Source organism: Herpailurus yagouaroundi, unplaced genomic scaffold (genome assembly GCF_014898765.1).
Source record: "Herpailurus yagouaroundi ecotype Mexico unplaced genomic scaffold, PumYag 77, whole genome shotgun sequence".
Lineage (NCBI taxonomy): Eukaryota > Metazoa > Chordata > Mammalia > Carnivora > Felidae > Herpailurus > Herpailurus yagouaroundi.
In genome coordinates this window covers 23817399-23839300 of record NW_024412388.1, presented here as the reverse complement: position 1 = coordinate 23839300, position 21902 = coordinate 23817399, and the positions used below count along the sequence as shown (strand labels likewise).

The following is a 21902-nucleotide window of genomic DNA, read 5'->3' as shown; positions in this document are numbered from 1 at the left end:
AGCTCGTAAGAAAGGTTAGCAGGAGCACAGCGTGGGCTTTTTCTCCCGAAGGTGAAATGAGGAAACAAATGAAATGTTGGGTGGGGTGGGTGGGGGAAGGAACAGGCTGCCTCATGGAGAGGGTTTCCTTGGGCTGAAAGGCACCCAGGGCCAACAGCATCCCCGGGGTCTGTCCCAGGGTTGAGAGAAGCCTTCCTGGGCCCCGCTCCAGACCACACCCCCACCCCCTGCCTTCTTTCCCGGGCCCTGGCACCTGTCCCAGCTACCACACCCTCCATTTCATCCAGGGGAATCCTTCTAAGATAACAACCCGTCCATGTCACTGCTCAGCTCGAAGCCTTCTGGGGCTTCCCCGTGATTGCCTCCCACCTTCACCGCTCCTACCCTGCTCCAAAACCCTCCATGGTTCCCCTCTGCACTGAAGATAACATCTGCTCTCTTCAACAACGGCCCCCAAGGGCCTGTATGATCCCGGCCCAGCCCATCTCTCCCAGCTCACACCGACTCCTGACCGCCCCCCACCCCCATGCCCTGCACACCAGCCACCCCGCACTCCTCATTATCCTGGAACGCCTCTCTCCCTCTCTCTCTCTAAGAATTTTTCACTTATTTATTTTTTGTTTTAGAGAGATTGAGAGCATGCGCGGTCAGGGGAGAGGCAGAGGAAGAGAGACAGACAGACAGACAGACAGACAGACAGAGGGAATCCCAAGCAGGCTCTATCTCATGACCCTGGGATCATGACCTGAGCCAAAGTCAAGAGCCTGATGCTCAAGCTACTGAACCACCCAGGCTCCCTCCCCCACTTTCTCTCTTGCTCACACGATGTCCCCTCTGCCTTCTCCCATTCCTCTTGACCTGGCTGGCTTCCACGCATTCTTCAGGATGTCTGGCCTGACTCCTGGCCCGTGTCAGGTGTCCCCGCAGTGCACCCCTGTGCACCTGTGCTACCTCCCCCCCCGCCCCCCCCCCCCCCCACAATCCAGGAGCTCCCTGGAAGACGTGTCCCTGGCCACTGCACCCCCAGCACCCGGCAAACCCAGTCACGTCCACGCCGATCTGTCACACCCACGCAAGGAAGTGATGCCTGGCCTACGGTCAGTCGTCGGCTCACACCAGGCCCTGGGGCCGAACCAGGAACCTGTCTGTAGCCCCTCTCCCTCCCTGCATCACCGTGCACCTTCGGAGATGGGAACTGATCGTACTCTTTGAGCACCTGCCAGGCACGTCACGGAGGCTGCTTCATCCGTGCCTCCCAACAGCTTGGGAGTGGGTGGCGTTTTCCCGGCTGATGGATGAAGAGCCAGGGCCCAGAGGGGAAAGACTTGCCTGGAGTCCCACAGAAGCCCCACGGCTTCCAAGATTCACTGGGTCCGAGCCAGCTTGGCTGACTCAAGTGCACGCTCTTCTCCACAGCACACTGAGTCTGGGTGATGGGTCAGATTCTTCTCCGCGTTCCCTAAGGCACCTGACCCAAAGCAGGTGGCAAGGACTACGACTACAGCAGGGAGGAGTAGGACCCTGGAGGCAGGCCAGAGGTGGGCAGGGGCTCAGGGCTGGCACTGGTAGGACACCAAAGATGGCCTCCTCAGCCACCCTGCACAAACTCCCCTCTCCAGCCTGACTCTGGCCTCACCACCCCTCGTGCAGACACTGTTCCAGGCCCTTTCCTGGCCCCGACTTCCTTTTTCCAAAGCCTCTCCTTCTCCAGTAGCCTGCCCCGCCTCCACCCCAAGGCTCCCCACGACCTACAGAACAGAGCCCAGGTCCCTCCTCTGACCCCCTCAGCTCTGACATTCTGTGTCCACCCCCACACTGGCCCCAGATGGCATGGGGGCCGCACCCAGGGTGAGGGGCACAGAACATGGGGAGGCACGTGCACTGGCTTGTTTATTGCATAAAGTCTTGGAGACTCGGTAAGGCACGGAGTCCGGGAAGGGGGCGGGGTGCCCTGGGGGACGTGGTCAGGAATATCCAGGCCTCAGTGCTGGGCACCCCATCGTGGGGAGTGCTCCCACTCTCCGAGTGGCTCTGAGTGGTTCTCTCCTTCAGGACCCTCTCCTGGGGAGCCTGAGCATAAGGGGCCCTTTTTTTCCCAAGAGGGGAAGTACAGGTGACAGGGGACAAAGGTAAGGAAGAGGCAGCTCTGTGGTCTGGATCTCATCCCTGAAGGCACTAAGAACAGGGGGCCCAGCTCAGAGGCGAGTCCTGGAGGGGGGTAGGGGTAGGGGCTCAGCGTGGCAGACTCACTGAGCCCGGAGACTCCGAGCGGGCTGGCTGCAGGGGGCCGCCTCAGCTGAAGTCTCGGTTCGGCAGGAGGAGGGGGGCCACCAGGGTCCACAGGTAGAGGAGCAACCCCGCCCAGCTGGCACAGATCTTCACCCACACGGCCGTCCACGTGCTGATCATCTTCCGGGCCTCGCCGGGTCTGTGACACACCATGATCCCAGTGAGCCGGGCCCCCGGCGCCGTGACCGCAGATCTGGCCCTGCCCTTACGACCCCGGTGCGACCTCTGACCTCGACTCTGGCTCTGACTCTGTAACCCTAGCCCCCCTCTCTTGATAGGTTTGACACCTGGCTTTAGCTATGTCTTTGACCCCAGATGTAGCTTTCAACAAATACCACCGACCTGACCCTGACCTCAATTTCAACACTGACCCCATCCTAGACTATGTTATAACCTCACTTGGGGACCCTGGAGCTCCAGTCCTGACCTCCAACCTGGCCTCTGACCCTCAATCCTGTAACTCCATCCCTGGCCCCTGGTCTTATGACCAAGTTCTGATATCTCTGACCTTAAATCTGCCCCTTGACTCTTAAATCGTAGCTCCTTGACCTGGAAACTCCAATCCTGGCTTTACAGCCTGCTAGCCCCAATTTTAACCCAATGGCCAAATCTGTGACTTTGTGTGTGCCCAGTCCCAACCCTTGACCTCATGACTCTTACTCTTGACCCTGTGACTTTGATTCTAACCCCACACCCTAAATCCTAACCCTCCGGCCATGAATCCCAACTCTGACCTCAGAATGCAAATCACCACCCGTGATCTGTACACCCCCTTGTGCCCTGCACAAGCCCGCGGTCGCCTCCTTCTCGGGGGCTTAGTGAAGGTGCCAGCTGCCGAGCAGGGAAGCTGGGGCACGGACGGGCAGGCTCTGTGGAGGGTCCTGGACATCACCCAAGCCTTGAGCATCAGGCAGAACCCAGGGAGGGGCCAGAGGAGAGGACACGCGTGCCCCACACATCCTGGCACGGCGGGTTCCATCCGTGCGCGGCCAGGCTGCACGCACCTGTACCAGTTGGTGAGCGTCATCATTATGTGCAGGGACGCGAGCACCAGGCAGAAGTGGAAGAAAGAGTAGCTGTAGGTGACGCCATCGTGCTCATTGTCGAAGGCCCGGCCCCCGCAGGGCGCCACCTGCTGCTGCTGCGTGGCCTCCAGCGTGGACGGGCACTCCTCTGTCTGCATCAGGTTGTTAACCTGCCGGTGGTCCGAGGAGCGCAGACTGCGGGGGGAGGGAGGAAGGAGGCAGGTGGGCAGTTCCAGGGGGCCTCGTGAGCCAGGGCGTCGGTCACAGCAACGGGCACAACGGTTCTGGAACCTCGGGGCCCGGTGACCTGCTGTTTAGGCGCTGGGCCCAGAAATTATCTAACTGCTTTGACTCTGAACTCCACTCCCACTCCCTCCGTGGCCTGAGGCAAGACACGTGACCTCTCTGAGCCTCTGTAAAATTGGGGAGAACGGCACCTCCCTCGTAGGCTTGCCAGGAGGATTAATAAGGTAAAGCCCCTCGCACTATGCCCGGCACAGAGTATAAACTAAAGAAACAAGCACTGTTACTCAGGTTGTCCATTCGCCAGGTCTGTAAACAGGTACTGAGCACCCAGTACCGCCAGTGACATGCCAGGTATGACATTCACTAATAATGTTAATCGTTAAGAACGCTCATTTGCTATCAAGTTCGTTTTCCTTCTACTGGGTGAGCGGTTTTACCAATTATGTCCCCTTTCTTCATGTTTATAATTTAAAAATACAAGAGTAATGGTTTTTTGTCATTTCTTTTCTGTAATGAGGTCTTGGTATTTTTAACAGTATTTAATAGTTTGAGACACAAGGCAATTTTGCGGATCCAACTTGCATTTAGAAAAAAAGTGACAAGAAGGAGCTCTGGGCCCCAGCCCCACCCCATCAAGTGGAGAAGTCACTGACTGAGCTTTCACTGACCCCGATCACCAAAACATCATGCTGACATCTAATACACAGGAGCCCAGGTCCCAGGGACGTAGCTGGGCATAGCTGTTCACACTTCTTTGCTTCCTGGGTTCTAAGAACCATGCTAAGAGCAGACAGGCCCCTGGGGTGCCTGGATGGCTCGGTCATTTAAGCATCTGACTCTTGGTTTTGGCTCAGGTCATGAGCTCATGGTTGGTGGGTTTGAGCCCCACACCAGGCTGTGTGCTGGCAGCATGCAGCCTACTTGGGATTTCTCTTCTCTCTCTCTCTCTCTCTCTCTGCCTCTCCCCGGCTTGCTCTCTCTCTCTCTCTCTCTCTCTCTCAAAAAATAAATATATCAACATAATAAGAAAGATAAAAATTAAAAAAGAACAGACAGGCCCCGGGGCTCTCAGAGCCACTGCCCAGTGACCACAGGCTGGGGAGGCGTGCGTTCCGGAAGCAGCGGGCAACAGCTCTGTGCCTGGATCGCCACCAGCGGGGACCATGTCCTCAAGGTCTGCGGCCACCGCATGCTCACGGCCTCAGACAGGCGGCTGCTCCTCCTGGGCCTCCAGTCTCCTTTTCTGCAAATTGGAGGTGATGTGGGCCTTTCCAGGTTGAAAAAGGGATCAAATGAGGTGATGAAGAGAGACGTTTGCGAACTGCCCAGGCTTGGCTTGGAGAAAGGGTTTTGAAAAAAAGATCAAAACAAAATGTGCAACGGCCTCAAAATGTTCCGAGACAGGTGTGCTGCTCTTAGGGAAACGGGCCCTGACCGGGATGGACGACTCGGGGAGAAGAGAGGAGTGGCACAGAGGCTCCCTCCTGGCCGTGAGGGGAGACATGGGAAGCGGCGCTGGGAGCCATGTGGGGCCTCGAGGAGGCAGTAATGAGTCAGCCAGATTGAGTGTAAACAGCAGTTCTGCTCAGTATTAGCGTCTGGTGACCCTCACAAAACAGTCACTCACCGCCACCCAGCTGTGCAAATAAATGTTCACAGCTATTGGCAATAAAAGCAAACACTTGGCTCCCACTCCCTGCCAAGTTCTTTTCTAAGTGCCTTATACATACTGACTCATCTATAATCTTTCAACGATCCAGTGAAGTAGGTACTATTTTTATCCTTATTTTACAGATCAGCAAACTAAGGCACAGAAAGAAAGGTTAAGTGACCTGCCAGAGATCACCCTGTTGGTGAGTGGCAGTGACAGGTTCAAACACAGGCAGTTTGGCTCCAGGGTCCATACCGATAAACACTTGCTAAGATGCCCCTTTAAAAAAAGTTGTAATTGGCACAAACAACAGACACTCAGATCAATGGAACAGAATAGAGAACCCAGAAATGGACCCACAAACGTACGGCCAACTGATCTTTGACAAAGCAGGAAAGAATATCCAGTGGAATAAAGACAGTCTCTTCAGCAAGTGGGGCTGGGAAAACTGGACAGCGACATGCAGAAAAGTGAACCTGGACCACTTTCTTACACCATACAGAAAAATAAACTCAAAATGGAGGAAAGACCTAAATGTAAGACGGGAAGCCATCAAAATGTCCGAGGAGAAAGCAGGCAAAAACCTCTTTGATCTTGCCCACAGCAACTTCTTACTCAACACGTCTCCAGAGGCAAGGGAAACAAAAGCAAAAATGAACTGCTGGGACCTCATCAAAATAAAAAGCTGCTGCACAGCGAAGCAAACAATCAGCAAAACTAAAAGGCAACCAACGGAATGGCAGAAGATATTTGTAAACGACATATCGGATATAAAGGGTTAGTATCCAAAATCTATAAAGAACTTATCAAACTCAGCACTCAAAGAAAAAAATAATCCAGTGAAGAAATGGGCAAAAGACATGAATAGACACTTCTCCAGAGAGGACATCCAGATGGCCAACCGACACATGAAAAAGTGCTCAACACCACTCATCATCAGGGAAATACAAATCAAAACCACAATGAGATATCACCTCACACCTGTCAGAATGGCTAACATGAACAACTCAGGCAACAATAGATATTGGCGAGGATGCGGGGAAAGAGGATCTCTTTTGCACTGCAGGTGGGAATGCAAGCTGGTGCAGCCACTCTGGAAAACAGGATGGAAATTCCTCAAAAAATTAAAAATAGAACTGCCCTAGGACCCAGCAATTGCACTACTAAGTATTTATCCACGGGATACAGGTGTGCTGTTTCAAAGGGACACATGCACCCCCGTGTTTATAGCAGCACTATCGACAATAGCCAAAGTATGGAAAGAGCCCAAATGTCCATCGATGGATGAATGGATAAAGAAGTTGTGGTATATATATGTGTGTGTATACATATATATATACAATGGAGTATTACTTGGCAATCAAAGAGAACAAAATCTTGCCATTTGCAACTACATGGATGGAACTGGAGGGTATTATGCTAAGCGGAATTAGTCAGAGAAAGACGAATATCATATGACTTCACTTGTATGAGGACTTTAAGACACAGAACAGATGAACATACAGGAAGGGAAGCAAAAATAATATAAAAACAAGGAGGGGGACAAAACATAAGAGACTCTTAAATATGGAGAACAAACAGAGGGTTACTGGAGAGGTTGTGGGAGGGGGGATGGGCTAAATGGGTAAGGGGCATTAAGGAATCTACTCCTGAAATCATTGTTGCACTATATGGTAACTAATTTGGATGTAAATGTAAAAAATAAAATTTAAAAAATAAATTAAAAAAAAAAGTTGTTATGTGGGTGCCTGGGTGGCTCAGCCGATTGGGCATCTAGTTCGGCTCAGGTCATGATCTCACGGTTCGTGGGTCTGAGCCCTGCATCGAGCTCTGTGCTTGGAGCCTGGAGCCTGCTTTGGACTCTGTGCTCCCTCTCTCTCTGCCCCTCCCCCTCTTGTTCTCTCTCTCTCTCTCTCTCTCTCTCTCTCTCAAAAATAAAAACAGACATTAAAAAAATTTTTTTAAGTTGTGTGATCTTAAGTATGAGCTGCCCCCTCTCAGGTGACACTGTAGGGGTCACGACCACCCTGGGCATTGGAGGTTACCCTCTTCCTTTTATGAAGAGGAAACTGAAGCTCAGAAAGACCACACAGCAGGTGAGTGACAGAGCCTGTACCTGCTGACCCCAGTCCAGGCTTCTCCCCTGCCCCCACAGGCGCCTGCCCCTACCGAGCTAGGCAAGTCCCTGGCCCAGATGTGCAAGAAGCGTCCCTGATCCAGGAGGCAGCGTCCAACCCTGCCTCCGCAGCCCAGTCATGCTGTGCCCCCCTGAGGGACTCGGTTTCTCCACTAGCACAATGCTGGACATGCACGTGTTGAGTGCGCCTCCCGGCCTGGTGTCTTGGCTCCCACATCTTCCCCTTGCTCACGCCATCAGGCCCCGCCAACGTGACACCTCCCCAGAAGCCAGACCCCCCCACTCTACCTGATGAACACGGTGCACAGGATAAAGATGATGAGCCCCACGATGCTCGGTGCATCCCACCAGTGAGTCTCGTAGCCCTCGGGGCCTGCCAGGATCGTCCCGTTGCTCAAGTGGGTCAGCAGGTGAGGGTTGCATTTCTGGTCTAGGGATGGGAGACCAGTCACCCTCAGCCCATGCAGGCCAGGTCTGAGGTAGGGCAGACAGCCAACCCAAATGGACAGACAGACATACAACTGACCATCCAAATCCCAGCGACAGACAGAACTTAGCAGACAGATGACAGGGAGATAGATCCTGGAACAGAGAGGGTCCTCCTACTCCCTGAAGGACTAGCATGAGGAACAGGCTGGGCTGAGGTGTCCCTGACACCTGTGAGGGTCCCCAGCCCCCCCCAGAAGGTCGCTACTGACCCAGGAATGAGCCCAGGCTTCCTCGAATCCAGGCCTGTACTCACCAGGGACACTGGACAGGGCCAACCAGGTGACAAATGTGGTGTAGAGCGTGATGACGGAGGCCTGCAGCAGACCGGAGTTGGGCTGGGCGTCCTGGCAGAGGCAATCCATCAGGAAGACCCCGTCAGACGTGGGGGACACCCCACCCACACCTAGCCCACTCCCTCCCAACCAGGGGACCTCAGAAAGCCCCAGCACCCTAGAGCCATCCCACCGCACACCCTTCGGGAAAACACAGTACCCAGGCCACCCACCACCCACCCCAGCTGCCCAAACATGGAGTCTCCATTCTTCCTCTTAACAAATCATCTCAGTCGCTCCCCTGCTGAGAACGCTTCACTCTGGATTAAAGCCCTCCGTGTTCACCCCTGCTTTTTTCTCCACCTGGCCACGCCCCCTCAAGCTCCTCCCCACCCACCTCCCACCGCAGGGCAGCCACAGTGGCCTCCTCTCTGTCCACAGAACCCACCAAACCCTCTCCCCCACTCAGGGCCTTTGCACTCGCTATGCCTGCATCTGACTCTAGATTTTGGCTCAGGTCACGATCTCACTGTTCATGGGTTCAAGCCCCACATCGGGCTACGTGCTGGGAGTGCAAAGCCTGCTTGGGATTCTCTCTCCCCCTCTCTCTCTCTGCCCCTGCCTCCGCTTGTTCTCTCTCTATCTCAAAAAGAAAGAAAGAAAGAAAGGAAGAAAGAAAGAAAGAAAGAAAGAAAGAAAGAAAGAAACTAAAAAAAAAAGCACAGGGTCTGGAGACAGTCTGCCTGTTCCACCCCCTAGCTCTGCCCCCTACCAGCTGGGTGACCTCAGGAGAGTGTCTTTCCTCCTCCAAGAAAGTATGAAAGTGGAAAGTGGGGACGATGATGGTGCACGATTAAATGACAGGACAGATGCCATCGACTGGTAGCTATTGTTTATTCTTCCCCCTCTTCTCCACAGCTGTATCCCCAACACCTACAAGAGGGCCTGGTACACAGTAAGTGTTCCGGAAGTATTTGTTGAATGAATACTGATTGCTGTGTGAGCTGGGACAGAGGGATCACGCTCTGTGGGCTTCAGTTTTCTCACCTGGAAATAGAGGCTCTGACCAGAAGGGAGGTTCCCCACCTTTCTGCTAAAGACCCTCAAAGGCTACCCAAGCTAGCTGTGAAGTCCCTGGTGGGGCGAGATCCCCAGCCACGAGGCACCCCTGGGCTCAGAGGCTTTCTGAAAAGCACACGATGACCTGGGGAGCCCCACCCATTACCCTAGATGTTCTGGGACTAGAAACTGTGGAACTCCCAGCACCCCTTGTTGAGAGGTCTAGGAATCGTTGCTCGGTGGTCCTCCCTGACGGTCTCCCGATTTCCATAAAGACAACAATGATAACAACAGCTAATGTCTGATGGATACTTCTACTCCCGACCCTGTTCTGTGTGTTCACAAACTCTATCTCCATCCTGCAAATAACTCCAAAGACTAGGTATTATCCTCATTTTTACATTTGAGAAGAGAAAAGCACAGAGAGGTTAAGGCACTTTCCTAAAGACACCCAGCATGTAGATGTGCAAGCTGGGACTCCAACCCAGGGAGGCTGACTTGGGAGTCCACACTCTTAGCCCAAGCCTCTGTGACTAACAGCCCTGTCCCAGGACCCCAAGGTTCACACCAGAAGTCCCACACACCAAGGGGCCTGGCATCACGATGGGCAAAGACAGGCGGGCTCACCTGGACCTTGGGCAGGACGGCGACAATGGAGACGCAGACACAGAGAGTGAGGTTGAGGCCGATGAAGACCTTGCCCTCGTAGCAGGGGCCGGGGTGGGTATAGTAGATGAACAATAGCGTCACGGCCGCAATGGACAGCGTGTAGAAGAGGAGGGTGAAGAAGAAGAGGCCTGGGCAGGAAGGGTGGCAAGCAGCAGAGTCAGGAGGCACAGGGACCCCCGAGCCCTCCGGGGGCCTGTCGGGCAGTTCCCTGTGTGAGCCCTCAGCTTCCTCATTGGAGGAATGACATCGCAGTCTCCTGAATGTCTGTCATTCACCAACACCTGAACTGAGACGGCTCCCTTGCCATAAAGAAGTTAACCATGCAAAGAAATATGACGAACACACAACAGTCTTTTAAAAAGCCAACTGGAGGGGCACCTGAGTGGCTCAGTCAATTAAGTGTCCGACTTCAGCTCAGGTCATGATCTCACGCTTTGTGAGGTAGAGCCCCACATCGGGCTCTGCACTGACAGTGCAGAGCCTGTTGGGATTCTCTCTCTCCCTCTCTCTCTCTCTCTCTCTCTCTCTGCCCCTCACCTGCTTGTTCTCCCTCCCTCTCTCTCTCTCGCAATTAAAAAAAAATGAAAAGTCAACTGGATGCATAGTGACCTGCTGAAGCCCTGCTCTCTGTCAGAGAGACCAGCCTGAGAGAGGCGTGAAACCAGACCAGCTCCTGAGTGAGCCTTTCTCCTTGATCGGCTCAGAAAGACAGCTGAACAGGCACCCATCCTGCCACGGGGGCTTCAGTGACCGAGTGTCATTTGGCTGGGTCTGGGCTGGCTGTGCGTGGCCCGTGCTGTGGGAACCGCTGAACTCAGACCCCGCCAAGGCCTCTCCGGTTCGGCTCTCCTCTGACCACCCCTTCAAGTGACCCCAGAGCCAGCTGCCCCTTCCCTCCATCTGCCCTGGACAGTTCAACTGCTGCCCTGGGGCAGGGGGCTGTTCCAGATGCCCTCGAGGCTTTCCTGTAGCTGCGGGGACGCCCTGACGCTCAGGAAGTCCCAGTCCCCGGGGTCTGGAGGCTGAGTGGCGGTGCTCACCTGCATACCAGGCCCGGGAGTCACATTCCTCGGCCTTGCCCAGCCACCTCTGGTTCCAGGAGTGCGCGAAGTCGATGAACAGCACCAGCTGGATGAGGATGAAGAGGAAGGAGCCCACGACACCACAGTAGAACCAGACTGGGTGGGGAGAGGGGAGGGAGAGGTGAGGGGAGAGGAGGCGAGGCCGTAGGGGAGCAGCCTGAGTGCCGGGCTTCCTGGGATTTACGCAGCAGGCACGCTCCCATTGTCTCCCTCTCACACACACTTATCCAGTCGACAACCGTTCATGCCACGCCCCTGCGATGGCGACACTGAGAAACAGCAGAGTCCCTGCCCTCAGGGATGTCCCTAGCCGTGCACAGAGATGCTGCACAGAGATGGCAGCTGGCAGGGTCAGGCTGAGGCACATTCCGCAGGTCCCCCCACGTTGTCTAAAGGCCATGTGGCCAAGCACCAGGGTGCTGTCTCCCTGGGTGGGGGGGGGGGGCAGCGACCGGGCCAGCAGCCTGGGGTCCGTGTGCCGGGGCAAAGAGCAACCGCCACCAGTGCTCCTCCCTCTGGAGACCCCACCTCCCTCCTGGGAGCCCCCATCCCTCCCACCAAGGCCGCCTACCGTTGGAGAAGGAGCCGTCAGGGATGTAGAATGCGCCCACGGTGATGCCCACGAGGACCAGGAACTTAAAGAACCAAAATCTATTGGGGGTGGGGAGGAGAGCCAGGGGGGCTAAGTGGGGGGTGGGCCCCAGAACTCCCACCCCCAAAGAGCAGGTACTGGGACAGGTGAAGAGGGACTCTCTAGTGGTCTGATGGGCACAGAAAGTCTGTCCTGGCCCCTGAAAAACCCTGAGGGGCAGAGGGAAGGACCAAGCTGGAGTGACAGTGATCACCCAGGTTCCTGCCCCAACCGTGTCACTACAGTGCTGTGTGGCCTTAGCATGTTCTTGCCCTCTCTGACTTACTCGTCTGAGAAGTGGGAGCAACTAACTGAGCTGATCTCTGTGCTTTGGTGGCTCCTGAGTGGGGGCAGGGCCTGGAGCTGGAGTCGGGCAGGGGGTCCTAGCTGCGGGCAGGGGCGCCCTCACCCGTTCTGGATGGCAGCCCTGGGGTCCCGGCTGCTGCGCACGCAGAGCATGAGCAGGGTGAAGAGGAAGAAAAAGGCTGCCGTCGCAAAGCACATGCGGTAGACGGCGCGGTGGCCGAGCAGGGAGCCACAGTCGATGTGGCCCTGCAGGACGACGGGGGTCCCGGCCCCCTCCTCACACACCCACGGCAGCTGAGGGGAGAGAGAGCAGCGTGAAGGCCCCTGCCCCCGGAACCCCGGGCCGACTCTGCCAAGGCCTGCCAGGAGGGAAGCCCCCTCCTTCCCCTCCATCTGCACCCCTGCCCACCGCTGGGGCTGACTCCCAAGAGTGAGCATCCCCTCCCCACCCAACCTGGGACACATGGGGACACAGGGTCCAGTCACGGGTCGTTACTCTCTGCGTGTCTCCCTGCTGTCGCACCTGCAGCCTCAGGACCTCATGGCTCTGTCGAAAGCAGGGTTCCCCCTAGTGCTCTCCTCCATCACCCACATCAGAACACCCGGAGATTCTGGGGGAAAGTGAGATTCCAGGGCCCCTCTCGGAGTCTCTGAGGCGGGGGCTGAGAGTCTGCATTTCTAGCACACTCCCCAGGGCATTCATACCTTCACACACGCGCACACGTGTCAGAGCCACTGGCCTAAATGTCGCCCTGGACCTGTGCCAGGCTATGAAACGCGGAGAGGGAGGGAAGAGAGGACCCCAAACGGGGCTTGAGCACTAAGGAGGGGACAGCATGCCCCGGGGCCAGTGTCCAGGGGACAACGATGATTAGTAAGATTCTGCAAGGGAGACTTATGAGAAACCAGAACTCCCACGTGAGGTTCAAACTCTCCTCCCCACATGAAGAAACGCCCCTGTCACCAACCCGGGTCACTCCTGCCCAGCGTCCTCAGAGGGCTGGGCACCCCCAGCCTGCAGCAGCGGGGCCTTCGCTGCGGGCCAGTCCTCCAGGCCACCTCGCTCCCCTGCCTGCCCTCAGGGCCGCTCACCTTGTAGAGCTGACTCTCCACACCAGGGCTCAGCATGATGATGGACACCAGCACCCCCAGGAAGAGGAAGGCCGTGAAGATGAGGCGGGTCACGGTGGAGTTAGGACTGGAGGGACAGCAGCTGCACAGGATGCAGGGGGCAGAGCCGCAGAGGCAGGACGCCTGCAGGGGAGGGCAGGACGGCACCCTTACTCCCCCCCTCCTCTCCCCTTCCCCATCCGAGCAGGAGCACCCATGACCACCACCCCTTCCCTGTCCCCTAATCCTGGCGGAGCCTGCCCTCCTCCTGCCAGACAGGGGCGCACCTCCTCCCCAGATATTATCCCATTTAACTTACAAGCCCCAGAGGAAAGCAAGCCTCGAAAAGGTTGGGTCACACTGTTTCTGATGCAGGGGGAAGCAGAGTGGTAAAAGATAGATAGATAGATAGATAGATAGATAGATAGATAGAGCGATCCATCTAGAAGACCAGCTCTGGCCCTGATAAGCTGTGTGACCATATTTAACTCACTCAACCTCTCTGAACCTCAGTTTCCCCTTCTATAAGGTGGGAATCATAACGGTACCTACTTGTCACAGAAATTTTATTTCATTTTATTAATGTTTTATTCATTTTTGAGAGGGAGTGAGCAGGGAGGGGACGGGGCGGGGGAGACAGAGGATCTGAAGTGGGCTCTGAGCTGACAGCAGTAAATCCGATGCGGGGCTTGAACTCACGAACTGTGAGATCATGACCTGAGCTGAAGTCCGGACACTCAACTAACTGAGTCACCACATGCCCCAGGAATTTTAAATTGTAACCCGCTCAGGCTTCCTTTCTCCGCTCCCTGCTTAGTTTCTCTCCATAGGACTTACTATCATCTGACTGGCCTTCTATTTTATTCATGTGTTTCCCCCCCCCCCCCCCCCCCGTTTCTAGCACGTCAGCTCCACCAGGGCAGGGGTTGTGGTCGTCCCAGAAAGCGGGGGATAGTGCCTGGCTCACAGCAGGAGCTCAGTGACTACCTAGTGAACAAAGGCAAAGTGTCTGGCATAGCCCCAGACATATGTTAAGACCTCAAGAAACATTCAGAGAAACGCCTGCTGAATGAATGGAATGTAGAATTGTGAGTGGCTGTGATTTCCTGCTCCGGGGCGGTCTAACCCTTTCCCTCTCCCGGCTCCTCTGCCCAAGCTGGCGCCAGTCAGCCCCTGGCCTCCCTGGGACTGGCTGAAATCACTCTGGGGGCTGCTGATGTCACAGTATTCACAGCTGGCGCCCCAAAAGAAGGCTGACCCTCCTGGGAACCGGGCCCGCCACCAGATATACCTGGTCACCTGTCTATCTTCCCCCAAACAGCCCCAGCTCCTCACCCAGGCATTTAAGAGTCAACAGCAAGAAAGACCCCGGCTCTGCCCTCCTACAGGAACACACTCAACGATCATTACACCTGTCCTGGTAGGTGCTGCCCTGAGAGTCACTGAGGGGGGCCCACTTTAGACCGGGGGTAGCGGGTCCCCTCCCTGAACAAGTGACATTTAAGCTGAGCTGAAGAATGAGGAGGCCCTCTCCCGACCAAGGGGAAGAAAGAGTGTTCCAGACAGAGGGAACAGAGGCGGAGGCTGCTCTGGGGCAGGCAGGAGCCGGACGATGGAGGAAGAGAAAGAGGCCGTTGTGACGGAAGCTTTGGCGAGCAGGGAGTGGCGCGGTTGGCCAGGCTGGCGGGACCCGGCAGCCATGTGCAACCTAAGAGCAGAGGGCCTCCATCAAGGGGTTAAAGCTGGGGACAGGAAAAGCCTTACGCTGCGAGACTGGCTCTACGGAGAGCAGGCTGAGAGGGACCCCGCACCCTACTTTCTGGACTGGTCATCAGACACGCAGCACACTCTGCTTGAAATGTAGCTGCCCTCCCGTCTCCCCTTCCCTTCTTCCCAAGAATAGAAACGCCCCTGGAAATGCCCCATCACCCATCTCGCTCACCCGCACAGCCAAGTACAATGAAATGAAATACTTGCAGAATGAATTTCTTCTTCACGGTCCAAATCATAACTTGTCCAGCAACTCATGGTTACACGTTGCGGCACTCACCGCAAGCCCTGCCTCCTACCCCTGGCCACCTTCTGGGGGGTGAGGGGACAAGCAAATGCCAGAAAAGTGTTTTACAGACATAAAGAACATCCTGGCTATCAGACAGACTGGCTATTAGTCCCATTTTACAGATGAGGAAACTGAGATCAGAGAGGTTAAGAATGTGCCAGAGTCACCCGGCAAGTGGACAGCGGTGCTGAGAGACAAGGAGTGATAGTGACAGCTATCCTTTATGAGTCATCCGGTCCCAGGCACCCTGGCAAGCAAGCACCTTACCTACATTAAGTGTCGCTGACACTATGGAGTAAGTGAGTCGTAACCTCCCACGTACAAATGGGGAAAATGACTCAGACAGGCGACACGACCAAGGTCATACATAGCAAGTAAGCTGAGGACCTGGGGTTTGAGCTCATGTCCGTCTGTACCAAGGGCTCACGAGCTCATCAATGGCAGTCTCATTTAATGTCAAAACAGTCCCTCCGATCCCAGAAAAAGCCAACGGAGGCCCACAAGCACTGATCTCGGGAGCCAGAAATTGAGGTGCCCGAGTCAGAGCCTGGCTCCGGCTTGTTACCATCGCCGTTTGAGACCTAAGAAAAGCTTCCCCACTGCAATCGGGGAAGGGGGAGGGGGCTCGGCCTTTCGATTCACTCTAATTCTGGGAGATCAAAATCCAGGTGTTGCTGACACTCGAAACCTCGGAATTTTCCCAGGGCCGGCAGCCAGACAGACCAGACCGGGGAGAGAAAGACCCACACCAGCCGCCACCACCAGCGGCTTTCCGGTGGGTTCTTGGGCACCTTGCAATCAATCGTTCCTACATTCTGACCGGGTCACTCCACCTCCAGCATCGCTCCTACAAGAACCTCTTCCTACAGAGCTACCAGCTCACGCGAGCGAGGGCAGACACGTGCATACACGCATACACGCGCGCACATGCAAGACCATCGCGGCGCTGTTCACACAAGGAAAGGACTAGGGGAAAACTGAAAAGAACTAAATGCCCATCAAGACATCGTGGTCCTCCCCTAAGAGGGATTCTCTGCTGAATGCAGCAGATGCATATTTGATACTTCAGTGGGTACGTGTAGCTAAACAGAAGTCAATATAAATTATGCCTCAATAAAGTTGATTTTATTACTAAAGAAGAAAACTTTTAAATGAAGACAAGGGGCGCCTGGTTAAGCGTCCGACTTCAGCTCAGGTCATGATCTTGCGGTCCGTGAGTTCAAGCCTGGAGTTGGGCTCTGTGCTGACAGCTCAGAGCCTGGAGCCTGCTTGGGATTCTGTGTCTGCCTCTCTCTCTGCCCCTCCCCGGCTCTCAAAAGTAAACAAACGTTAAAAAAATGTTTTAAATTAAGACAAAAATAAAATGGACGCAAAGTTTTAGGTTTTACGGGCCTATGAGAATCTCAAAAGACTGCAAATAACCTAAATGTCCTGCACCAGGGGCCAGGGGTGGTCCATCTACTCCAAGGACCGTAACAGGGGCAGGAAAGAAAAAAGTCACCGGGCTGCAGAGCAACACGGACTAACATGTATGATGCAATGTGAGAAGCCAAGGCAGCCACGGAGCTGCTCCTGTGCTACGATTACAAACCCCCTCCCCCAAATGCACTCAGGGGAACCGCAGCAACAGAGAGGCACCAGAACACTGGCTGTGTCCTAGCAGCAGCCGGGTCCTCGGGAAGGGGAATCAGGTAGCCCCGTGTCTCAGCGTTTTCAGGCTGCAGGGCTCCTTGGCATTCAACTGGTCCAGACTTTCTAATGAAGAATCACCCGGAAAGTAGCCCCTGCCGTTCACACACTGCCAACAACGAGGAGCTCACCTCACTACTTGAGGAGCTCAAGTCATCGTCTCATGGTTTGTGGGTTTGAGCCCCACGTCAGGCTCTGTGCTGACAGCTGGGAGCCTGGAGTCTACTTCGGATTCTGTGTGTGTGTGTGTGTGTGTGTGTGTGTGTGTGTGTGTGTGTGTCTCCCTCTCTGCCCCTCCCCTACTTTTGTGCTCTGTCTCTCAAAAACAAACAAACATTAAAAAAAAAATAAAGCTGTATTGTTTAAAACCAACTGGCCCTCCACTTCTGGGTATTAGTCAAAAGCAAGGACTCAAACAGGTATCTGCACACTCAAGTTTATAATAGCGTTATTCACAACAGTCAAAAGGTGGAAGTCAACCAAGTATCCGTGGACCACGAAACGCGGTCTATCCATACAGTGGAATATTACTGAGCCTTAAAAGGGAAGGAAGCTCTACACATGCTACGACACAGAAGAACCTTGAGGACATTACAGTGAGTGACACAAAGCAGAAAGACAGAGAGCAGACTGGGGGGTTACCAGAGGCTGGGGAGAGGGAGGTGGGGATTATTACTGAATGGGCAGGGAGTTTTCAATTTGGGAAGATTAAAAAGTTCTGGAGATGGAGGGCTGGCAGCACAACAATGTGAACTGAACCCCCACACTTAAAAATGGCTACACTGGTCAGTTTCATGTGATGTGGATTTCACCACAAGAAGGAAAAAGGAGGGGGCACTTTTCAAAGAAGACTGAGCACTTAGCTAGGTGGGGAAGGGAAAGGTGTTCCTACAAGGGGATTGGCACCTGCTAAGCTGTGAGAAACACTGTTGCTTCGGGGCAGCTGGCAAGAAAGGCTACAGGGGTGACGGAAGTGACGGCCAAGGTCCCTGCGGGCAGTGCCAGGGAGTCTGCACTTTATCCTGAAAGCCATGAGCAAGACTGGTGCGGAGGAAGCAGAGCATCAGATCTGCATTACAGAAATGTCACTTTGGGCACAGACGGAAGACAGACGGAGGGGGTGGTGGGCGGTACCTCTGGGAACAGGGCGAGAGCGCTGGTGGAACAGATTCCAAAAGGGAAGGAAGACAGATCCCAGAGTTTTTGTTGTGTGCTTTAACCCACGATATTTCCCCCTCTTGTTCATCTGGGATGGTATCATTTCGATATCATAAAAACAGACCTCCATTTTAAATATATATACCATGTTTCCTAAGATAAATTACAAGCTCCTTGAAAACCAAAAAATAAAAGGTTAAAATGCAATCTTTTTAAGAAAAAAAAATTTTTTTTTAATGTTTATTTATTTCTGAGAGCGAAAGAGCACGAGTGGGGTAGGGGCAGAGAGAGAGAGGGAGACACAGAATCCGAAGCAGGCTCCAGGCTCTGAGCTGTCAGCACAGAGCCCGACGCGGGGCTCGAACTCACATGACTGTGCGATCATGACCTGAGCTGGAGTCAGACCCTTAACTGAGCCACGCACAGACGCCCCGTTAAGATTTTATTCTTAAGTAATCTCTACACCCAACCTGGGGCTCAAACTCACAACCCCGAGATCAAGAGTTGCATGTTCTTCACTCATATGAGGACTTTAAGAGACAAAACAGATGAACATAAGGGAAGGGAAGCAAAAATAATATAAAAATAGGGAGGGGGACAAAACATAAAAGACTCTTAAATATAGAGATCAAACAGAGGGTGGCTAGAGGGGTGGTGGGAGGAGGGATGGACTAAATGGGGAAGGGGCATTAAGGAATCTGTTCCTCAGATCATTGTTGCTCCATATGCTAACTAACTTGGATGTAAATTAAACAATAAATAAATTAAAAAAAAAAAAAAAGACTACAGACTGAGCCAGCCGGGCACCCCTAAAATGGTAAATTTTATGTTATGGATATTTTGCCACAATGAAACAAAAAACTGGTCCCAGCAAGGATGGGATGCACCTTGTAGACTTCATGAACAGCCCCATTACTGGCTTGAGCCAACCTAGGACTAGACGAAATACAAGAGAGAAGAGATCAGCCCCCAAAACACTCAGTGCACGCTCACTTCCCCCTGCAGCACTAAGAGTAATAGCCTTTTCCCCACCGTGGAACTCAGTTTCCTCTGCCATAAAATGGGCTCCTGTGGGCAGGACGGTGAAGTGGCTCAGACAGAGCCCAGGCTCTACAATCAGACAGCCGGGATGTCACGGGCTTGACCACTTCCTCGAATGTGGTCTTGAGCATTTTACCACCCTGGGGTGCTTCGAGTAGCCACTGCAGGCCAGCCTTCTGCTAAATATACTGGCGTGTTCATCTCAGTTCCATTTAATCGTCCCAACTGAGAGAGGCCCCACTGTCCTCCCCACTTTCTAATCTCTCAGCCCCAGGGAGAGGGGACCAGTGACTGCCCACGGTCACACAAGCAGAGGAGACGGAGGGGCCGAAGTCACTGCCCTCACCAGGATCTGAGTCCCATAGTCTGACCCCTTCCTGCTCCCTCACACGTACAGGGCAGAGAATTCGATTCTACGGCAGGCAGATATTCAAGGAGGCCCTCCCGAAACATTCGGCCGTGTGCTGGCTTGCCCTGTGACTCCCATCCTGTTGTGCGCCCATCTTTATTTTATTTTATGTATTTTAGAGAGAGAGTGAGAGAGAGGACGAGCAGGGGAGAGGGGCAAAGGGAGAAAGAGAGAATCCCGTTGTGGGACCATCTTATCTTCTCTGAACCAGGACTCATGCTCGGCCCAATACAAATGCTGACCGAAGGGCATGATGGGCAGATGCAAATACGTCAAGGCTAGAAGTCTTCTCCAAGGATCCTCAGACTCCAGAATGTTCCAAAGATGCCCAGGAGCCCCCTATTAGAACTTTGCTCCTATGGGGCAAATCTCCATTGAAACAGGTTGTTATCAGTGTCCAGTCACACCCAACTGCACCGCTTAATACTGTGTGGCTGTGGAGAAATCACCTTCCCTCTCTGATCCAGTTTCATCATTTGTGAGAATGATTAACTACCTCACTGGGGTCACTGTGAGGACTGAATGACGGGATACATATATAGTGCTCACTGCAGTGCTGGCCTGTGCCACCACTGGACAGCGCCTGGACCAGGAAATCAGATTTTAATCTTGACTGTGCGGTTCCCTATCCGTTCACTGTGCAACCTTTGGAAAGTCAGCTAACCTCTCTGAGCCGCACTTCTCTTCATCTGCGTGTTGAGGGTTCGAGCAAACCTGTCATGTGGCTTCTGGTCTCAGCCTTGTCGGATTCCGGATTCCGTGACTCAGTGACCAGCTGAGGCTCCAGAGGGAAGTCTCCACCCACCTTTCCAAGATGATAATAACAATAGCTCCGCTCACTATTGGCCAGGAACTGGGTGGGGCACTTTTCAATCTTCCCCAAATGGCATTATGAAGGAGGCGGAGAGACCAGGCACAGGGGATTGGCAGGTCGCCCCTCAACCGGTGCCACTCCCAAGCTAGCGCAGCCAAATGGAAATCTGGTCAACTTGGAGGAAGCTCTCCCTCCCCCACCAGGAAGCAAACCCCTCTTGGCCACCGAGAGCCAGCCCAAACCTAGAATTCGCTGGGCAGAAAGGGATCTCGGGGACCAGCTCTTGATTCTGCACACGTGCGCCCACACAGACTTCACAGGTGGGTAAATGGAGGCCCAGAGAGGACAGGGACTGTCCAGAGACCCACTCTACAGCTTTTCTGTGCAGATATCACTCTCAGAAAATGGTTGTGAAGTAAATCGCTAGATCCCTAAGTTGCCACCCTTACATCCCATCCTAACGCACACACAAATCAGGGACAAAGGAAAGCAAGTCCTGAGATTCAGCAGCCACCAGACCCCCCTCTTCCTCTCTGTTCCTCTTTGTGTAGGGCAGAGGAGGAGGGAGCTGCCTGAATGAACCTCGGGTTTAATGAGGGGAAGAGGGAAAGGAGAAGGGGCCTCCCAGCCGGGGTCTGGCTGAAGCTCCTCCCCTTTGCTGGCTGCGGGCCCCAAAGCAGAGGCTGGCTGCCCCCCACCCCAGGTCCCTGGGCCCAGGCGCCCAGGTACTCCCCCCAGTCTCTCAATTCCTGGGTTTTCCAACCCAGAGTTGGGCCCGGTGGCGGTGACAAACCAAAACGACCTCACTCAGGGGTGGCTTAGAAAGGCGGATGGGGGCTTCCTCCCCACCCGCATTTCAGGCTACGGGGCCCAGAGTGGGAAGGGGCTGGGGTTCCTTGGGGAACTGCCCGGCACTTAGCGTGAACCAGGCTGAATGAGGCAGAGACGGACGCAGAGAGACAGAACTGGACGGTAGGACAGACGGACAGACACCCGTGAGACAATAACCGATGGAGCAGCCACGGGCGGACAAAGACAGTCGGATAAACGAACGGACAGGAACAGATGTCAGACAAATACACATGGACAAACTGAGGCAGGCGGGCAGGGCGACAGGCTGACGGACGGACTGCCGGAGGGACAGAGAAAGACACACCGCAGAGAGGGGCAGGGACCAGGCGGGCCACACAAAGAATCATAATGTCCGAGAGGGAGACGAGGGGCGCCCCGCGAGGAAGTTGGGCCAGCGGGGGCCGCGGCGCGCACCCCCACCCCGGGCTCTGGGCCTCAGTGTCCCCAGTCCCCGGGAGGGGCGCCCGCCCAAGGCCCTCCCCTCCCCCCGCAACACCGGCGTGCCCCGACCCCTCCCCCCGGCGGTAACCCGAGCCCCGGACACCAGCTGTCCCCGGCGCCCGCGGGTCCGGGATGGGGGTGGGGGGACCGAGGGACACGGGGACCCGAGGGGCGAGGTGGCGGGGTGCGGGCCCCGAAAGACAAGTTTGGAGGAAGGAAAAAGAAGAAACTATTTGGAGGAAGACGACGGGACAAAAGTGCGGGGCCAAAGAAGGAGCCGGCGGCGCGCGGGCGGGCTCGGGGCTCGGGACTCACGCAGCTGAGCAGGGAGCAGGCGCCCAGGCAGGCCCCCATGGCGGCGGCTCCGGGCGCGGGCCGCGGGGCGCCGGCGGCGGCTTCGGTGGGGGTCCGGCGGCCCGCTCCTGGCGCCGCCATGGGGGCCTGCCTGGGCGCCTGCTCCCTGCTCAGCTGCG

At 54.9% G+C, this 21902-nt stretch overlaps 1 protein-coding gene across 3 annotated transcripts in view; it reads right to left on the bottom strand.

Annotated features, from left to right (window-relative positions):
- Nucleotides 1–1871: 1871 nt before the first annotated feature.
- Nucleotides 1872–21902, bottom strand: part of SERINC2 (serine incorporator 2) — a 23402-nt gene continuing 3371 nt past the window's right edge. The window contains exons 1-10 of one of the 3 annotated variants that reach the window (XM_040467510.1): nucleotides 21745–21856; nucleotides 12949–13110; nucleotides 11960–12150; nucleotides 11491–11570; nucleotides 10878–11015; nucleotides 9796–9965; nucleotides 8091–8181; nucleotides 7637–7778; nucleotides 3294–3509; nucleotides 1872–2428 (exon numbers count right to left, since the gene is read on the bottom strand). In XM_040467510.1, coding sequence (XP_040323444.1) covers nucleotides 2293–2428; nucleotides 3294–3509; nucleotides 7637–7778; nucleotides 8091–8181; nucleotides 9796–9965; nucleotides 10878–11015; nucleotides 11491–11570; nucleotides 11960–12150; nucleotides 12949–13110; nucleotides 21745–21783 — 1365 coding nt within the window. In that variant the 5' untranslated portion in view covers nucleotides 21784–21856 and the 3' untranslated portion in view covers nucleotides 1872–2292. Of the gene's footprint in view, nucleotides 2429–3293; nucleotides 3510–7636; nucleotides 7779–8090; nucleotides 8182–9795; nucleotides 9966–10877; nucleotides 11016–11490; nucleotides 11571–11959; nucleotides 12151–12948; nucleotides 13111–14943; nucleotides 15049–21744; nucleotides 21857–21902 lie in introns of those variants that run through there. The other 2 variants (XM_040467501.1, XM_040467496.1) reach the window with 2 other exon arrangements.